Source organism: Phaseolus vulgaris, chromosome 8 (assembly GCF_000499845.2).
Source record: "Phaseolus vulgaris cultivar G19833 chromosome 8, P. vulgaris v2.0, whole genome shotgun sequence".
NCBI lineage: Eukaryota > Viridiplantae > Streptophyta > Magnoliopsida > Fabales > Fabaceae > Phaseolus > Phaseolus vulgaris.
The window spans coordinates 57,727,353-57,747,317 of record NC_023752.2 but is presented as its reverse complement, the minus strand read 5'-3'; the positions used below and the strand labels follow the sequence as shown (position 1 = coordinate 57,747,317).

General features: G+C 31.6%; 4 protein-coding genes across 4 annotated transcripts; 2 read left to right on the top strand and 2 right to left on the bottom strand.

Annotated features, from left to right (window-relative positions):
- Nucleotides 1–366: 366 nt before the first annotated feature.
- Nucleotides 367–3,153, bottom strand: LOC137825976 (uncharacterized). Its single transcript, XM_068631800.1, has 3 exons — nt 3,014–3,153; nt 1,332–1,579; nt 367–646 (listed from the first exon to the last, which is right to left on the bottom strand). The coding sequence occupies exon 2, from the start codon at nt 1,573–1,575 to the stop codon at nt 1,342–1,344; it is 234 nt and encodes a 77-aa protein (XP_068487901.1). The 5' UTR covers nt 1,576–1,579; nt 3,014–3,153; the 3' UTR covers nt 367–646; nt 1,332–1,341.
- An 867-nt stretch (nt 3,154–4,020) lies between these two features.
- LOC137825397 (O-fucosyltransferase 19-like) lies at nt 4,021–7,232 on the bottom strand. Its single transcript, XM_068631070.1, has 8 exons — nt 6,948–7,232; nt 5,811–5,883; nt 5,633–5,703; nt 5,433–5,521; nt 5,224–5,356; nt 4,891–5,123; nt 4,327–4,803; nt 4,021–4,228 (listed from the first exon to the last, which is right to left on the bottom strand). Exons 1-8 carry the CDS (start codon nt 7,230–7,232, stop codon nt 4,021–4,023), a joined length of 1,569 nt encoding a protein of 522 aa, XP_068487171.1.
- A 1,029-nt stretch (nt 7,233–8,261) lies between these two features.
- LOC137823411 (large ribosomal subunit protein eL33y-like) lies at nt 8,262–12,520 on the top strand. Its single transcript, XM_068628529.1, has 5 exons — nt 8,262–8,447; nt 8,563–8,598; nt 8,842–9,070; nt 9,150–9,192; nt 12,324–12,520. The coding sequence occupies exons 1-4, from the start codon at nt 8,416–8,418 to the stop codon at nt 9,189–9,191; spliced, it is 339 nt and encodes a 112-aa protein (XP_068484630.1). The 5' UTR covers nt 8,262–8,415; the 3' UTR covers nt 9,192; nt 12,324–12,520.
- A 3,587-nt stretch (nt 12,521–16,107) lies between these two features.
- Nucleotides 16,108–19,953, top strand: LOC137823409 (probable sugar phosphate/phosphate translocator At3g11320). Its single transcript, XM_068628523.1, has 4 exons — nt 16,108–16,837; nt 17,999–18,102; nt 18,203–18,431; nt 19,254–19,953. The coding sequence occupies exons 1-4, from the start codon at nt 16,397–16,399 to the stop codon at nt 19,398–19,400; spliced, it is 921 nt and encodes a 306-aa protein (XP_068484624.1). The 5' UTR covers nt 16,108–16,396; the 3' UTR covers nt 19,401–19,953.
- Nucleotides 19,954–19,965: the final 12 nt, after the last annotated feature.

Below are 19,965 nucleotides of genomic sequence, written 5' to 3'. Positions count from 1 at the left end.
GTTAAAACTAATTCAATTTCTTTGAAGATATAGAAATCACTAAATCGTAGCTTTCTTTTCAACAAAGTCTTTCTCGATAATTTAGAGTTTATACTATTTAAATACTTTCAATCACTTCAAACAAATAGTACTTAAATAACTTATAAATTAAGTATTATATTTATTTATTTATCAACAACATTTGTTTACTTTTGCTTAGTTGACCAGTAACCTAAAATTTGCCTTTTGTTCAATATAACTTGAACTTCCACTTAACTATTGTGGTAGCAAACAGACTTCTGATTTAATAATTAACAAACATTAATAGAAGCCATCAAGTTGAGAATCACATATTCGAACACATATCACCTATCAAGCAAGAAGCAGTTAAAAACAATCTGAATTTATACAATGAAGATTTGCAGAGAGTAACCAATTCTTAAAAAATGAATACAACACCCGCCCAATATCAAAACCACGATGAACTCATTTTCTGATTCGTTATGTCACTACGGCAAATTGGATTTTACGGCAACAAATATCCTAAAAAAGACACTTTTAATGTATATTTCTACAATAGAATTTTGACATTCTTTTGGGTAGATAACCAATTTCCAATTTTCCGATCTAAGAACATTTTCAAATAATCTGATGTTAACTCCTGAACCTGCCATCATTAAGAAACAGAAACCCTGTTAGATGATTCAAGATACCCCAAGTCTTCTTCATAAGAGAAAGGACATAGGAGACAAAAATGCTTAGCTAGATGTTAAGGAAAATGTTTGCTCACCACACTGACTATGCATGTTTGGTATAAAATTAATTTTTTTAGATAAAAAAATATTTTTTTTTCTAAAAACATTCCTGAAACTAACATAATAAGCAATTAATTTTCCAAAATAAATCGAATCAAACATGCAATTTAAATTATTGACTTAAAAAATTAACCGAGGTAAGTTTAAAACTATCCGTTTTGGTTTGGTCTGATGAAAATTCCTGATGAAAATTCCATAAGTTAAAAAGGCCGCATTAAACTAAGCTCACAATTAGTAAACTGAGCTCACAATCTATAACTAGATTCAGTACATATATATTGTGTGGATGCGTTGTACTACAATATCCGTCAGAATGCTTCAAACATCACTTTTAGAAAAATGCAGCTTGGCTGAAATGTCAACATATAATTCTCTTTTATGTCAATTATTTATTAATAAAACATAAGATTTAAGAAAAGCTCAAGGCTCTCTCACAAACTACAGATATTTGTTGTAATTAAATATAGCATCTAATAGCAATAAAAACGTCATACATGAGATGCATGTTTAAACCAGACATATGTATTGACATCTCACCTTGCTAGCATCATCCAGAAACTAACTTCACGATAATGCAGATAGAGTTCAGAAGTATAAGAGGAAATCTTAGGTACTGTGTTGCATAAATAAGACCTAAAACCTGGCCTTTGAAAGATTTTGTCTGGCCAGCTGAAAAATCTGATAAGCCCCATCCTCTAGGTGCAAGAAAGCGGTCCTCATTTAGTATTGCTAGTGCATTTGCAAGAAGCAGGAACCCCTCAAGTAATGTCCACAAACCCATTTACCTGCAATGTAAAGAAAACCAACACAGCTTACAAAAAATTCCAAGTCATTTGCACTACTCTTTCTATGTTGTTCACCTATAAACAGAAGTGGAGTATAACAAATGATTACGACAAATAAAAAAAGATCGGTGTTGCCCCTCAATCCCCTGAAAATGAACTGTCTGTCTCAATCTAGAAAAATTCTATAATAAAGGGAAGCTTAATTTTAATTCATCAAATCAAATACTGCATCCTTAATATTCTTCAAATTAAAGAGAAATGTCAGAACATTACTTTTAAAAATCATAATTAGGGTGATTTTTAATAGGTTGACAATGTAAAAATTAACACTAACATCTATCAAAACTGAACTCATAATAAATAAACGTTGGGAATTCCTAGCATTCATCTAAATTAAAAAACATGACTAATGAATTACAGAGAAATGGAAGATATGATCATATATACAAAGACTACTCAATGCCTGACAAATCACTGAAAAACTATGCACTGGCAAGTGAGAATAAGGGTCAAATTCATTCTAAAGTATTGACCGAGGCAGATAACAGCCAGAAACATAGTATGAAATTATGCATCGGCTGCTACGAAATCAGCAGTTCCCTACATTTACACTCTATTACCTCAAAAAGGTCAATGACCATTAATGCAGCTGATAATTTTTGGAGAAAAAGGAATCATTAACCATAAGCATTATGAAACAGCTAGCAGCACTTAGTAAGTGTGCTATATAAACCAATTCCTAATCTTCAGATTGCCTCATATTTGGTAAACCATCCCAGTCAAAATAAGGGCTCAAGGAAAAGTAATCGTAACCATTAAATCAAAATGCAGCACAGTATCTCTGAATCTGATTTGGTAGATAATACTTTTTGTTGAAATATATGTGGAGAATACACAATGGAATGCTTTCATTGTCAAAAAACTGACACACTTAGTACAGGGTTGACAATTTTCCCTGAGCTGAAGGCTAGAAAATTCTAAATTTTACAAATAACTCTCATTCTCAATCGAGAAATTTCCAATTAATTCGTAGTATAGAATACGAACACTTCAATGGTAGTTATCTTTTCCGACTCTATTTTACCCCCTTTTTTTTATTTGGGTTTCAATAACTGTAGCCAAAGTACCCATTCAAAAACATTGAACAATTGGCAGGACCAAGTGATTTTAAGATGTAGATTGGAATTCAAGGTGATAGAGGAACTCGGATCAAACAACAGACATAGAAACTAATTTTAACGAGTGCGGAGCCCTAGATCTGCCAACAAATCCAACCTCCAAAAGTACATATGACCTAAAAAATTGATTTTTAAAAGAGAATGAACTAAAAGGACAACCTAAAACTTCGATTGAACAGGGGCGCAAAGAATTCAAAATATAAAAACAAAAAAAAAAATGAAAAGAAAAATGGAGGAATAGAGGAGAAGAGATAACCTGAGAGAGGATCACGAAGGGAAGGGTAGATGGCGGCGGGAAAGTTGAAGTGAATGGTGAAATCGGAGAAGACAATAAATGGCACACCACAAAAGGGAAAAACCCAACCTTGCCAAAGTGCATCATCTACTGTGTATCACCTTTTTCTTAATTTGGATAAATTTCGTTTAATTTTTACTTCTTTTTCCCATCCTTTTCCTCTGATTTTTTTTACAAAGAAGCATTAGTAAAAAATCTATGATTATACTTGTATTTTTCCCATGTAGTTTTGTTACTATATATTATTACATCCATAAATATAGACACATCACTATTTGTATTACATAATATTAAATATATAAATATATATGTCATATTTAAACTAATTGTTAAGTAATATATTTATTACGTAATATAACATTTTATTTTATTTAATAAGTACAACCAAAATTAATTTGTACATTTATATATAATAATTTATTTTTATTTTTTAAAAATAAATTTATGTAATATATCTAAAATATATTTTCTATATTATATAATAATCTTTAAAAAGGATTATTTAGACTTATAATTTCTACATTTAAGAATTAAGAAAAATTAAATCACCTAACTATAATTATAAACATATTAATAAAAACTTTAATTATAGCTATAGTTACTTCTTCTTTTTTGAACTAGCATTCTGATTTTTTTATCATTTGTTATTCAGATTATATTATATTTCTCAGTGATACCTGTAGAAAGATGTTACCTTCATATTGAAATGATTTTTCAATTTGAAAGAAAACATTTTTCTATTTTTTAACACTTGACTAACATTGAGTTACTTTAGCTTTTATTTTTATTTTAAAATAAATTTACAAATTATTTTTTAATGAATAATAAAAAAAATATTGCTTAACATTAGTAAAAAAAATGAGTTGCTTCAAAACTATCTATTAGTCTATTCTAGCTAAGTTAATATACAATTGAGAATAGTTGAGCATTTGGCTTTGGCTACTCCAAGAACTACATTATTTGCATGTTTACATTCTCATTTTCTCACGACGCTCACAAATGCAACCTGGGTAAGGGTTTGCATAAAAGCTTTCTTCCCATTTGGGATGTCGATGGACTTTTCTATGATGAGGACCTCCAATTTTGTTTGCATGTATGCTCTTCACCCTTGATGAAAACTCATCCCAAGAAATCAAACCGTTGTCTAGTTGATCAATCAGTCTTACAAAGCGTTGTCTACAAGTAGAAAGAACCAAAATTCATTCATATGATCAAGCATATATATTGTAAATTTGAAAAGAAAAGCACTAAATCTTTTTCAGTAGAACTAGTACTTGTCTGGGCTAATAGTTTTTCGAAATCCTTCAAATGCTCGATGACCACGAGCTGCTTTGGCCATGTGCCCATCATAACTATAAATAAAAGCATCACTTTCTACTGCTATAATGTAATCTAAAGCAGCAAGTTGATTTTGGTGACCCTTAAAAGGTTTAAGCTCTTCTTTTGTGGCCAAAGTGGAGTGTGAGAGCAAATGACGATACTTCTTTTGGAGTGGTTTCATCTCATCTTTTCCATAAATCATACCTGCAGCTATATAAATTTTTGTGTCAAAAGGGTAACCAAGTGCTTCAAGGAACACTGCAACCTCTCTTGGAGTCATGGGGCAACTACCCCTTAAGCGTCTTGAGTTACTATCAATTTCCTTCACCTTCCAATGCTTCACTTGATATCTCATCTTTTTAAGTTCTATAGCCTCTTCTCTTGTCAAGTTGTGGCTACAACCAGTAAAAGCAAGCATGTCCTTTTCATATCTGCAATATTTTGGCACTTTCTTCTGAGACAAGGGTTAGCTAAACATATATATATGTACCCTAAATGAAGTATTTTAGAGAGATTACCTTAAGTGAAGAGCAATGTAAGGACTATTATTGTTTCTAAGTCTCTTCACTAACTTCATTCCAAGCTCTTCAATTGGAACTGCAAACCTAAGCCCTTCATACATGGCCCTGCAACGTATTCTTTGGATTGGAGTGGCTAAACCATTGTTGATCAAGCGTGAATCAGTATGAGTAAATTTTAGCACTTTGTGTTTCTTCAACAATTGCACCATCTCTCCTGCGTAATAACCGGCCTACATGTTTCAAAGTAGACAAAAGATTTATATATATCAAAATTGTAATGACTACTTTGTAAAACCACTTCAACTATCTATGCAAATGGTGTAGTATTGCCTTGGACCAAGAAACTGGAGCCTTCATAATTGGCTTAACTTTTGCCAATTTCGGTGGTAGAGAATCCACTATTTGAATATCATCATTTAAAACTTCCACGAAGTTCTTCCAGTTAAAAATTTGCTTAAAGTCACTGTCACATTGGAACACTGCAGAATTAGAGAGGAACATTTTTTTGTTATGGAACTCAAGGAAATGAGATTTCGCACCTAGAATCCGTCCAGAAGGAGTTGTGATCTAATGTAGGCAAAACCAAAGTGGCTTTCATAATTTTTGCAATAGCAACCATGTCACTTATCTGAAAATGGGTGGAAAATATGTTTATATGTATCTCATAAGATTTAAATAACCAAGAAACTAAAAAAACAACAAACAAAAGACAAACTCTAAAAATAGTTTATCTTCGTACACCACTTTTCATTTGATTTAACCCTCCATTTGCATGGATCATAAGGTAACCATTTGTCACATTTCCCTTCCCTGCACGAGATAGGAAGTTTTTCTAATCACAAAAATGGCAAAATATGAATCACTTATAATGACTTTTTTTCCTCAAGTTTTCAGCAAATAACAAACTTTAGACTCACGTTTCTCACTCTTAGCTCGACCAATGCATTTGTGGAAGTTGGCACTATTGGGATGCTTCCATATTTTGGGAGTCTAACTAACAGATATTAAAGAGAAACTAGCATCACAATTTAATGTAAATCTAACTACAAATGATACTAGTATTTATATATATTATGAATAAACACACCATAAGCCACCCAAATATATCACAATCTTATAAAAGAAGGTTGTTAATGTTATCATACAATTTTCAATCATGATATTTTGTAAGGAAAAAGTTATGAAAGTATATTTTTTTTATATTTATAGTATGAGAGAGGAATTCGATGGTAAAAGAAAATGAAGAAAAGTTTAAATGAGTGTTTTTTTTTTTTTCTAGAAGGACAATTACCTAGTAACTTTTTTATATTTCTTTCTCTTTTGCTCAATCATAATCTAAGTATTAACCATGAAAAATAAATAAAATACATACATTTCATTCACACTAGCATCAAGTACGTAATTACATATTTGAAAAGGGTTATTTCAAGGATAGATAATTAATTATTTGAAAAATTAAAAACATGACATAAAGAAATGGATAACTTTTAAAATTAGTTAGATAACACACATTAAATTTTTCCTAAACTAAAATTTATGTAAATTTTACGAGAAGGATAGTAAAAAACAAAAACAAAAATGTTAACTTAAACCAGTCAAATTCTCTCTATGTTTTTTGTGTTTCGTGATAAGTTATATAGAATGATGGATATAAATATATATATATATATATATATATATATATATATATAAATAAATGTATATATGAGTAAAAACCCTTGAAAAATAATTTGTACTCATCTTTCTTTCTTCATTGATATGTGTGTTATGTAAATGTGTTATTGACATGTAAATTGATGGATGATGAGATTACACAAGACATATAAAGAAAATAAATTGTGTATAACCATGACTTTCATTTAAGAGCAAACCAAAAAAACAACACAATACTTGATAACCAAAAAGAGATGAACAACACAAAAAAAATTATTTCTACCAAACCAACTAGAATTATAACCATTGCATCCACTAAAGAGTATGTAAAAAAGAGAACAATGAAAACATATAATACACTAAAGAGGGTAAAAGATCACATGGAACAAATTATTGTATACCGGTGACTTTTTTAGTGAAAGTACGTGCTTTACGACATTTGCATGAACTATAGGTTCCAAATTCAATTGTTCTGAAAACACATTCAACAACACAAACTTGGCAATAACACACATGAAGACCAAAACCATTAAGCCCCAAAACACATGACGTCCTATCTTAAGCCTCAAAAGCTTTTGCCAATGTCGTATTTTACGTTGTGTAGAGGACACGCCTCTTATGTCAGAAGACATTAATCCATATCGTTCTTCTGTGCCATCTAATAGGCCTCTCCTTGCCTTGAACATTGTTCACAAGGTTATTCACTAAGTCACGCTTGGAAAAAAGACAACAAGCGATTATTGCAAAGATTAAGGCGAATAAGACAAAAGGAAGTGTGAGATTATGAAAAACCCAAGCATTTATCGAAGGTTGGACTTGTGTCACAGACTTCGTTTTCTTCTTTTTCCTTTGGTGAAGCTTTTGTATAGGTAAACGATAAGTTTACATATTAGGATACCGAAATATGAGGCGATACTTTCTCTTTGTTTCAAATGTTTTTAGTTAATTTTTATCCTATATCAAGTTTTATAAATATTTACATATTATATTCCATTGAAAGCATTTGAACCATTTGAATGTTTTATAAATCATTTTTTAAAAAAAATCTTGATGGCATTAAATTGATCCTAACTAATATATATATATATATATATATATATATATATATATATATATATATATATGAATTCAGCTACGTACATGTCCTAGAAAAGAATACAAAAAAACCCTAAGTCAATCCACTTAAAAGAAAACTAATAAAAGTATTAAAACATATGATTGTCAAGGTATCCACTTTTAGCAAAATCTCCATTTTTCTCCATTCACATGGCATAGTTCATTTTTTTTTATATTATTTCATATCTCTTTTTCACCAACAATTTCTTGGATAAAAAAATTCCTCTCTATCTTTACGTTATTTTCTTCATTTTATTACAATTATTAAATTATAATAAAAACTAAGTATTACAAATACACATCTTAACTTCAGTTTTATCTAATAGTAATTCATACTAAGTTTATTATTTAAATAAACTACACAATTCTTGACATTTAAAAAATTTAAAACTGTTCCAACCCAACATTATTCACGTTATATCTTAAATTAAATTGAAATAATTAATTAAAATATAAAAAAAATGGTTTTGTATTTTTGGAATTCCTTGATCTAAATCTTAAAATATATTAGTTATAATTAATGTTTTATTTTTTTAAATGTTAAATTGGTATAGCTACTAGTCTATTTAGAAAAGGTTTAAAACTGAAGCAAAAGGCCCTGAGAAGCCCAATGCCCAATTGAATGGGCCTTGCAGAAAACCCTAGCTGGTTACACTATCTCTATAAGAACCCCGAGACTGATAGTGCAGTGTCTGCTTCCGCCGAGATTAGAAGAGGAGAAGAGGAGAAGGAGGAGGCATCGCCGTTACCAAGATGGTCAAAGGACGCCAAGGAGAACGTGTCAGGTTTGCGATCTGTAGCTTCTGCCTCTTTTAATCCTAATTTCATTTTTACTAATTTTAGCGTAATGCGTTTATCTGAACGTTTGTTTATGTCATCGTCGTTTTTCTCCTTTGCCAGACTCTATGTCAGGGGTTCAATTCTTGGATACAAGAGGTATGCTGTTTTCTTTCTCTATTCAACTAACGTTAGGTGTATTTTTTTTTGTTCAATTTTGTATCATGTGTTAACATGCTTCAAAGGTTTTTTTCCAGTGAGTACAACAGTAACCGTATTAGGTTTATCATTTTCTCATAATAGTTTGAACATGCGCCGTGTAAATGTAATTCATATTTGCTGTTGATTAAGGTAGTGGGACTATATTTGTGCTGAGAAAAATAAATTGATTGTGTTGTTCAGGTCCAAGTCAAATCAGTACCCAAATACTTCTCTCATCCAGATTGAGAATGTAAACTCCAAGGAAGAAGTTGGGTGGTACGCTGGGAAGAGAATGGCTTACATTTACAAAGCCAAGGTAAAGAAGAACGGAAGCCACTATCGATGCATTTGGGGCAAGGTCACCAGGCCTCATGGTAACAGTGGTGTCGTTAGAGCTAAGTTCAAGTCAAATCTGCCCCCAAGATCGATGGTAAACTTTTTGACACATAATTTGTTTGTTTTTGGCTTTTTTTGTGGTTTATTAGTGTTGACTGATGATGCATTTGCAGGGAGCAAGGGTTAGAGTGTTTATGTATCCAAGCAATGTATGAGGTAATTTTACCCTTTTGTTGATATAGTTGGTTCTGATATATGCATTATCAACTGTTACCTGAAAATGTTTCATTGAAAACTGTGATCTCAATGTTGATGCCAACTGTACTAGTGTTACTTGGTTCTGTAACTCAGTTATATGAACTAAACAGTAGATTTAAATACAAACTGTCCAAGGAAGTAATGAATGGTTTTTGTATCAATTAATCACTTTCTATGACGGAATAATAGCTTCTAAGCTACCTGTTGGCAAACTGCCAAAGAACTTTTTTTTCTCTTATTTCAATTTAATTTAATGTAGAAAAATTGATAGAATTGTATTTTTCCGGATGAAATGCCTTGTTTATTATATTCATATCAGGCCAAGTTTTTGGAGATGACATATAATATTTTTTTTTGTAATATTGTACTTTTAGTACTAGATAAAGTAAAATATCTGAGAAGATGGTTTTTTAACGTTGTCTTGATATGATTGGTGTTGATCTTCTAGTTTGTCAGAGTCTCATTAGTTTATTGCTGCCTTTTGTCAAATGATGCAATGCTAATCATTCTATACAAACTCTGTTGTAGTGTACATGTGTTTTGCTCTATCTCCTTATTTCAAGTTTGCACATAGTTCTTCTTGGGAACCTACTTTATAAAATCAATTCCCAGGATTTTATTTGTGCAGATAACAAGTGAAAATCCTTTCTGCTTGAGCATTCTCCTTTATCCATGGGGATATGCTCCAATGTAATTGGCTTACAACCTCATTTAGATTCTGAAAATTTGTTTGTTATTTGTTGTGTTCCTGCTTTTCTGAAACTCAGTTATATGAACTAAACAATTGATTAAAATACAAACTCTCCAAGAAAATAATGATTTTTTTTTTTTTGCATCAATTAATCACTTTCTATGATGGGGATATGCTCCAATGTAATTGGCTTACAGCCTCATTTAGATTATGAAAATTTGTTTGTTATTTGTTGTGTTCCTGCTTTTCTGAAACTCAGTTATCTGAACTAAACAATAGATTAAAGTACAAACTATCTAAGAAAATAATGAAGTTTTTTTGCATCAATTCATCACTTTCTATGATGGAACTATGGCTTCTAAGCTACTCAGTTGTCAAACTGCCGAATAACTTTTATTTTTATTCAGTTTAATTTAATACAGAGAAATTGATAGAATTGTATTTTTCCTGATGAAATGCTTTGTCCATTATTTTATCATATTAGGCCAAGTTTGAGGAGATGTCATATACTATTTTTAGGTAATATTGTAATTATAGTACTAGTTAAAGTAAAATCTCTGAGCAGATGGTTGGATTGTATTAGTGTTGCTCTTCTAATTTCTCAGGGTCTCACTATTGATTATTAGTTTATTTATTCCTGCCTTTTGTCACATGATGGGATGCTAATTGTTGTATACAACAAGCTCTGTTGTGGTGTATGTGTGTTTTGCTCTATCTTCTTATTTCTAGTTTGCACATAGTTCTTCTTGGGAACCTACTTTATAAAATCAATTCCCAGGATTTTATTTGTGCAGATAACAAGTGAAAATCCTTTCTGCTTGAGCATTCTCCTTTGTCCATGGGGATATGCTCCAATGTAATTGGCTAACAGTTTCATTTAAATTCTGAAAATTTGTTTGTTGTTGTGATCCTGCTTTTCTGAAACTCAGTTTTATGAACTAAACAATAAGTTAAAGTACAAACTGTCCAATTAAATAATGAAGGATTTTTGCATCAATTAATCGTTTTCTATGGTGGAACTATGGCTTCTAAGCTACTCAGTTGTCAAACTGCTGATAACTTTTTTTTCTTATTTTTATTCAGTTTAATTTAATATAGAGAAATTGATAGAATTGTATTTTTCCTGATGAAATGCTTTATCAATTATTTTATTCATATTAGGCCAAGTTTGAGGAGATGTCATATACTATTTTTAGGTAATATGTTAATTATAGTACTAGTTAAAGTAAAATCTCTGAGCAGATGGTTTTTTAACGTTATCTGGATTGAATTAGTGTTGCTCTTCTATTTTGTCAGGGTCTCACTATTGATTATTAGTTTATTCATTGCTGCCTTTTGTCACATGATGTGATGCTAATCGTTGTATACAAACTCTGTTGTGGTGTATGTGTGTTTTGCTCAATCTTATTTCAATTTGCACATAGTTCTTCTTGGGAACCTACTTTATAAAATCAATTCCCAGGATTTTATTTGTGCAGATAACAAGGGAAAATCCTTTCTGCTTGAGCATTCTCCTTTATCCATTGGGATATGCTCCAATGTAATTGGCTTACAGTTTCATTTAAATTCTGAAAATTTGTTTGTTATTTGTTGTGGTGATCCTCTTTTTTTGCATATTAAGGTATAGAAGACATGCTCAATAATTAGTCACCCGAATCACTGTTATTATATTTTTTCCATATTTCATTATTTAAGACAATGCTAATTCCGTCATTTTCAACTTCATTGTATTGTTTTGTGTTCTGTCTGTCCTATTTCTTTATTTCAAGGAAGGCTTGAACACTTTCTTGTAAAAAGTCGCACAGTTCTTCGTGGGAACCTGTTTTACACAATCAATTCCCATGATTTTATCTGTGCGGATATTATGTGAAAAATCTTTCTGCTTGATCCTTTACCAATGGAGATATGTTCCAATGTAATAGGCTTCCAGTTTCATCAATTTTCTTGAGATTCAATGTTTGTGTTGTGATGTTTTTCAATAAGGTTTTGAAGACATAGTCCATAGTACCTTTCTCATTGCTTGAGATTACCCGTCTTCAATTTTTGTTGTAGATTGCTTTTTGTTTATTGATGATAGTATGCCGTACCCATTTAAATAACTATTCTGTGTAGTCATTTGAAAACATCACAGTTAACGCTTCTGGCTGCACTGTTCGGTTTAATGTAACGAGTACAGCGGTATACATAAAAATCTTAGTTAATTACAATAGTGTCATTGAAATGGCTGTGGTAAATAACGTTCCAGTAAATTCACATGCAACATGAGTATAAATAGATGATAGCTAGTTTAAACTTGTTCATAATTGACGATTGCTTCAGTTTCTGCTTCCTATCAGTGCACTTAAGAATATCGAATGGCATGATCTAATTGACCTTGAAATTGGACATCGTTTTGCAGATTCTCAGGACTCGTCGGTCGTGGGGCTTGTTTGTTTGGATACTTAAAAGTTATTTGCATTATGAGAGTTAAATTTTTATGTTTTTTTAGCTCATGAGCAGAATAGTATCTCGTTTAGGATGTCGAATGAATTGTATGTTCTTTCTTCATCAAGGAGGAATATGAGTCTCAATTTTATAAATGGATTTTTTTACTCACATGTTTCACATTATAGTCAGTTTCCCTCTTAAATTTGGAATTGAAAAATTGAATCATGTAACCTCACTAAATTTGGAAGAAAAATATTCAACTTTTATAAAAATCCCAAAATTAATTGTTTAAAATGCTTTTGGAAGAGATGCAATTGCTATCTCCTAGGAAAGTCATTTGTTTAGAGTTTTTAAATTCAATTTGTTAATATGAATTTGTATCAAGTATTACTTTTCCAAGCATTACTGTGAACTGCGAACACTAGTATATTTGTGATCTGTCTGTGGTAGCATTATGAGCATCTTGCATACCTTGAGGTTGCTTTCCAGAATTTGCCTCGTGAAGATTCTCTCTACTATTTTGAAAACTGGAAGAAAATCATAATCAAAATGGTTGCGTTTTTAAACACTGGATAGTCTAGTTTATTGTTGTTGAGAACATCCGTGCTTGACCTTTTGAGCGTATTATTTGTCGGCGACGGTGTTTGTATGAAAGCGCCAAAGAAATGACCAATCAATATCATTACAACGCAATATTCAGCGTGTAGCGTATTCTCTAGGGGAACAGTTTACAACTCGCATGTGAATAATAACCCTTTATATTATTTTAACTACTTATTTGTTTTTCAATCAATGATTATAATGACACATCTCTATTGGAAGAATCAATACCGGATTCTTTTTCAATAGGATAGAATAAAAGAACGATAAATATTATTTAATAATCAAATATTTGTGGCAATAGTAACGATGAGAATAATAATAATAATAAAACTGTGATTTTGTACACATTTTAATTAAAATAAGCAAACTCTACATGTTTATTAAAATCCTATCGTTATAGAAAAATAATATACTGTCTTTCATATCGATCTATTTGAATAGATTGCAAGCATTTTCCAGGGTTTCTGTTAAAAATATAGAATATTTTTTCTAGCAAATTTTTCAATAATCCATCAAGTAAAAAATTAAATTCTTTGTTGTAAATTGAAATCGTAATGTTAAATCATTGTGTGTTTATTTTTTCCTTAATTACATTTAACATAATTTTTACATTTTTCATGATAAAAAGGTTGAAGCAAATTACATGTTGGATTGAGGTTGAGTTCTGTTGAACTGAAAAAACAACACATTCTAAAATGGTTTATTTATTATAATGACAACTGTTTCATTAAATTCAATTCTTGTAAAAATAATATGTCGTATATCACTTGTTTAAAATGAATTTGTTAATTATTTTCTCAAATATAGTCGTTAAACTGCCTTTAATATATTCTATTGAAAGCAGGGTGACTGGGATTCAAATTTCTAAACCACTCTAGTTTTTGCTTTCTTTTATTTTTTTCGTTAAAAATGTTTTCAGGATGCATTGATGGAAACCTCTAATTGTCTCATTATTTGTTTCGATAAACTTTTTATAATTCTTCTAAGATAACAAATAAATATTTTTATAAATTAAAATAACTTATAACAAATAAAAATAAAGAATTAAAGATGTTACATGAGAGAGTCTATAAACTAATCTTCTCTCTCTCTATATATATAATTTGTAAAGAAATTAATTTAAAAAATTATTCTTGTTTTGTTCTTCTGGAAGAAGTTTAAGGAAAACTTCAATTAAATAGACCCTAATTCTAAATTATACAATTGAAAACAGTGTTTCAAGTTTTTAGATACAATTATTAAATTATCCCAATCAACGTTGTTTAATATTTTTATTTAATAATAAAGCCAAATTATATATGTCTGTAAATATATAGCTGCCGGGATACAGGATTTTACCAACTTTAATATTGAAAAAAAATAAAAATCTTTACAAAGCAATTGTTACTGAAATTTGTTAATAGTATTGTAACACATGTCTTTGGAAAGAAAAATTGTTAAGAAAGACTCTAATCTTTAGTCGATGTGGGATAAATTCAACAAATACTCGTTAGAATAGGTTTGAAATAGCTCTGATACAATGTTAAGAAGTGGACTTTAAGCCTAACTCAACCTCATAAACCCAGCTCAATGAGGTGAGGTCTGCATACACTTATATACTATGAAAGACTTTAATCTCTAGTCGATATTGTAAATAAGAAAACAGATAACGATAACAATATTGATGTAAGAAAACATTTGTATATTAATTCAGGTTTAAAATTAAAATGAAAAATAATAAAATATAAAAAATTCTGTTAAAAATTCAATGTCCAGGTTAATGGGGTAATTGAAAACTCACTACCCATTTTAGGTGATTGTGTATTTCAGCTTCACCAACCCACCCCCTCCTATACAAAATAAATTTCATGTCAACATTAAGAAATGGGAAATTTTGCTTTGGTTGACTTTGACTTCTATTATCATTATTATTAGTATTATTATTATTATTAATTATTATAATAATAATAATAATAATCTTGCATTGTGAGAAGGTGCAAAACGCACCACTTTAGGTGGTTTTGCATTATTCATCCATCTTCAAATCTCGATTCCATGAAAAAATTGGACCTAACAATAACCTAACGCTGTTTTGACTACGTAAGTGTCACTTTCTTCACAACAATTACGGTAGTTTATTTCTTCAAACGCGCTTTAAATTATTTTTTATTTTGTTTCTTCTCTAATTAAAATTGAATCTTATCGCTTTTAATTATTTATTTTTCTTTAATTTTATTATCTTTTAAATTTCCCTCCTTTTCTTAAAAAAAAACATAAAACCAGAAAACTCTCATCGAAGTTTAATCCTAAAAGGGGTTTCTAGAACTGGAAATAAAAAATTAATTGTGAATTAAACTGAATTCTCAACTATTACACTAAGCAACTAATTTCGAGGAATTTATTTTTAGGAAAATATTTTAAAAAAAGTATTATTAAAAAAAAATGGTATATTGATTATGATTTATGATTAATTTAATTTTGAGATCCAGTGTGTCGTTTTCACAGTCTCTTATCCTTTTTTTTTCTTCATACGTTTACAGTGCGTGCTAGGTTGGTGTCAGGTCTTCAGTTCTACCAATTTTCAGCCGATGTTTCTGCATCAAATCCATTTTCTCTGCCCAAATTCCGCCACCGCAAAACATGCCTCTTTTATCCTCTGCACCACCACTCATAACTCAAACTCTCAAACCAAAAAAGATATGCTCAATTTTGATATTATGTATATAATTTAATATTCAGGATGTATTTTTGTAAAAACAATAAACTATCAGATCTATAGAAATATTACCTATAAAGTAATTTTTTTTTATTTTGTGTAAAAGAAAATAGAAGATGTAATGTAGCGAAACATACTCTTAAAATATTGAAACCTAATTATTAAAATGAGAATCAGTTAAAGATAAATTAGTGTAGTTGGGAGAGTTGGTTTCCGGTGTACATCCACGTGAACAAGAACGTGGAAAATATCCAATCTGTAATTCTCTTTTTTTTTCTTACATGTAAAATATTATTTATTTTTTTGTTATACGACAAATTAAGTTGGTTAAGTTGACGGAATAATAATTAAAAATAAGAAATAATTGTTGTGAAAATTTAATTACATTAATGCTATTTTTTTTTTGAAAGAAAAAAGAATCACCAACCCACAGTGCACAGTGGTGTGATATTATATATTTCTCGTCTAGTGACAGGGAAAATAAAAAGAATAAGAAATAAAAGGGAAGAAAGGGAATAAAAGAAAGCAGAGGGAAGCGAAGGAGGTGTTTGTGTACGCGCTTTCCCTTTGGCATCCGTTGATAAAATCAGTGTGTAGGCTTTCAATACAAACAAACAGTCCTCCGCGCTGAATTGGAAATCGGAATCAATGAAGCGGTCGGCGATGGAGGAAGGAGCGGGTTGCAAGATTGTTGGAAGGGAGTTTTAGCCGGAAGGTTCTCAGATCCACGGCGGCTCCATCACACAATGAAGGGTGGCAGCCGTTTCTTCACAATAGCTCTGGTCTCCGCCTGGTACTCCTCCAACATTGGGGTTTTACTCCTCAACAAGTACCTTCTTAGCAACTATGGCTTCAAGTACCCTATATTCCTCACCATGTGCCACATGACTGCCTGCTCCCTCTTCAGCTACGTCGCCATCGCCTGGCTCAAGCTCGTTCCTATGCAGACCCTACGCTCCCGCCTCCAGTTCTTCAAGATCGCCGCCCTCAGCCTCGTCTTCTGCGTCTCCGTCGTCTTCGGCAACATCTCCCTCCGCTACCTCCCCGTCTCCTTCAACCAGGCCGTCGGCGCCACCACCCCCTTCTTCACCGCCGTCTTCGCCTATCTCATCACCTTCAAGAGAGAGGCCTGGCTCACCTACCTCACCCTCGTCCCCGTTGTCGCCGGCGTCGTCATTGCCAGCGGGGTAACGCGCCGCGATTCCCAATCTTCCATTATTTTACTTTTTCTTCCTTACTCCTCTCGCGCTTTTTTTAATTTTAAAGAAAAATTATTTAAATTATTGCTCTCCTTTTATTCTGCAAGAAATTGGAAAAAACTATTATTTCTTTTTAAACGCTGTTTTACGAACGTCTATTTATAAATATTAGTATTGTCGAGCAATTATAGCACCGACACTTGCAGACAAGTCCTCCACGACTTTAGCATAGGAGCGTACTACCATTAGTATCATTATTAAAATAAAGAAAAAAAATCTTGTTTAGTCATTCCACTCATCCAATTACAAAACACCGAATTTGAAAGTTTTTAAAATTTTATATTAATTATTTTAGAAGTCTTGTCCAAGATACTTCTTGAGTGGGTGTTGTTACATACATAGTCTTATCGAGCATGATTTTTTATTGGTTTATAGCGTGCAATCTTCAATTCTGCAATCAATTAGAAATTATAGTTAGTTGTTATGGTTTTTGAGATAGTTTTCGTGAAAGTCAATACACTATCATGTATTATAGTTTGTTACTAGATGGCAGTGTTAAAGCTCTTTGATTCATGCTAGTTACTCTATTATATGTGAAGTTAGAGTTTTTGATTGGTTGCACTTGTTGGTACTATCGAAAAATATTGTGACTTTTAGAAATATTTTATTTTCAATTCGGTAGCATGTTGGGTTATGCAGCTCCATTTGGGAATGTTTTTACTTTTCATGAAAGTGGTATATTGCTCGGATTGTACATCAGAATCTCTTCTGTCGTTACTTAATTTAACAAAATGTTTGGTTAGGTTTGTTTGAGAAGTAGAGGTAATGTTGCTTTATATGTGTTATTAAATGGCATATTCCGGTAGTAAATATTGTGTCGTTCATGTTGTGGAGCATTCTTGGTTTTCAGTATACTTACTTTCTGTCCCCAGCTTGCTGATTGATTCTTTTACAAACTGGGATTTTTGGTCATGAATTTAGAAGTTTTAATTGCTGTTGAATCAAATTCAACTGTCGGTGAGGGACACATTAAGCACTGGAAGATCTTTTTTCTCCGTTTTATGTATTATTCAAGTATTGATGATGAGTAGAAAACAAAAATAATCTATAGCTTCTGATGTACTTGTTCTTTTTTTTCTTCGCTTATAGGGTGAACCAAGCTTCCATTTATTTGGGTTCATAGTATGTGTTGCAGCTACTGCTGCACGAGCCTTAAAATCCGTGTTGCAAGGAATTTTACTTTCTTCTGAAGGGTATGTATAAGGAACATGATATTTAGTTTATTACTATGTTTTCTTCTGTGGTCGGATTATTGCATTAAATATCTACTGATACGTTTCTTTGGTGTACCAGAGAGAAGCTGAATTCTATGAACCTTCTTCTTTATATGGCTCCAATTGCTGTTGTTTTCCTTCTCCCTGCTACACTAATGATGGAAGAAAATGTGGTTGGCATTACATTGGCTCTTGCCAGAGATGATGTGAAGATCATTTGGTATCTGCTATTTAATTCAGCACTTGCTTATCTTGTCAACCTGACCAATTTCTTGGTCACCAAACATACCAGTGCTCTTACCCTTCAGGTATGCCTCACTTATTCATATAGGCAGACGTCCTTGTCTTTTGCAAATTTTAATATTTTACTCAATAAACGGATCTGCTTTCATACACAAGTTTATTGTCAAAATGTTATTGTTTTTTTTAATTTTTTCATTTCCGTATGTTCTTTAGTGCCTTCATTTTCCTGTTGTTATTTGTCATGGCGTTTTATTATTATTTTTTCATTTCTTTAAGAACAAATTATTTGGAAACACATTTACCTAAGGTCATCTGAGTTTCTAGATTGTCTAGTAACTATATAGAGTTCCTCAAAATTTTCAAGCACTTAGTTTTCCAGTTTCCGTTTCAAAAGTAGTTCACGGATTACTGCTGAATATTTTCTACTGGATTTCTAAAAATAGTGCTAGGAATACTGCTATCTGGCAGATCACAAGGGTCTAGGTCTAATGATGGCCAAATTGTTTACCGAAATGCTCTGTAAAATTTAATCTGAGTGGGTACCTGTGTTAACTGTTCAGTGACATTTCAGATGTTATTGATTCAGTTCTTTAGAGATACCTTGGCCAAGTCGATTATTAAGAGATATATAGTTTATGAAGAACTATAGGAGTTGTTGATTTGGGGTGTTTTTCCATGGAAATGCAAATTTAAAATTTTGTTTCTAGGCATTTTCTTTGTAAAGGGTGTGCAACACCATATACTTTTGGATTCGTGAAAGGTCAAAGGAGTTTGATTCAAGTGAGGATAACTGGATAAGCAGTCCAGGAGTGATCCAGGAATTGATACTTGCATAAACTTACGTTAAGTTCATGCTCTAATAACTAATCAAGAGTTGGCTCCTGCAGGTACTTGGGAATGCTAAAGGGGCTGTAGCAGTTGTAATTTCAATTCTGATATTTAGAAACCCAGTGTCTGTCACTGGAATGATGGGTTATTCATTCACAGTCCTTGGAGTTGTACTTTATAGTGAAGCCAAAAAGCGAAGCAAGTGATACTGATGCTGTCATTCATGAGACTCGGGAAGTCAGCAGCGAATTCCCTATATATGTTTTCATCCCTGTGAGGACAGCCTCGAGATTCCGTGAGGCAAATTTGTTAGCATGATTATGACCAGAATCCGGATGTTTCAGACTATATATACAATTTTTTTACCCCACATGGAAAGCCTCATTAAACGGCCGTATTAGCAACTGTGCAGAAATAGCCCACAGTACAAAGTTTCAATAAGTGACTGATCTCTTTGAAGAAAGAGTTGTAGAATTGGATCCTCTGCTCATTTGTTGCTTACATTTGTTTGTTGATGATAAAGTTCGTGTTTTTGCTCAGCAAAAGTTCTGTATTACTTATCCGAAAAAAAATGTGTAGTGTGTAATGTTTTTTTCTTATTTGGGGTTGAGGGGGAGTCGTTCAAACTAGGAAGTTATACAACTATTTGTTCATTATGTGTTAGAATGTAGTCAGATATCCTTTTTTATATTACAAGTATATTTGGAATATGGATTGGCTTATTTTATAGAAATACTTTGAAGAAAACTCTATTCAAAATCTTTGAGCCAG

Bases quoted from the DNA above. Each gene is read 5' to 3' on its own strand.
- LOC137825976 (XM_068631800.1), bottom strand. From the start codon at position 1,575: ATGGGTTTGTGGACATTACTTGAGGGGTTCCTGCTTCTTGCAAATGCA.
- LOC137825397 (XM_068631070.1), bottom strand. From the start codon at position 7,232: ATGTTCAAGGCAAGGAGAGGCCTATTAGATGGCACAGAAGAACGATAT. The intron at 5,522-5,632 runs GTACGAAGATAA...ACCCATTTTCAG, and splicing joins TAAATCAAATGAAAAGTGGT to ATAAGTGACATGGTTGCTAT. The intron at 4,804-4,890 runs GTAATCTCTCTA...AAAATATTGCAG, and splicing joins TACATTGCTCTTCACTTAAG to ATATGAAAAGGACATGCTTG.
- LOC137823411 (XM_068628529.1), top strand. From the start codon at position 8,416: ATGGTCAAAGGACGCCAAGGAGAACGTGTCAG. The intron at 8,599-8,841 runs GTATGCTGTTTT...TGTGTTGTTCAG, and splicing joins TCAATTCTTGGATACAAGAG to GTCCAAGTCAAATCAGTACC. The intron at 9,071-9,149 runs GTAAACTTTTTG...ATGCATTTGCAG, and splicing joins ATCTGCCCCCAAGATCGATG to GGAGCAAGGGTTAGAGTGTT.
- LOC137823409 (XM_068628523.1), top strand. From the start codon at position 16,397: ATGAAGGGTGGCAGCCGTTTCTTCACAATAGCTCTGGTCTCCGCCTGG. The intron at 18,103-18,202 runs GTATGTATAAGG...TTGGTGTACCAG, and splicing joins ATTTTACTTTCTTCTGAAGG to AGAGAAGCTGAATTCTATGA. The intron at 18,432-19,253 runs GTATGCCTCACT...TGGCTCCTGCAG, and splicing joins CCAGTGCTCTTACCCTTCAG to GTACTTGGGAATGCTAAAGG.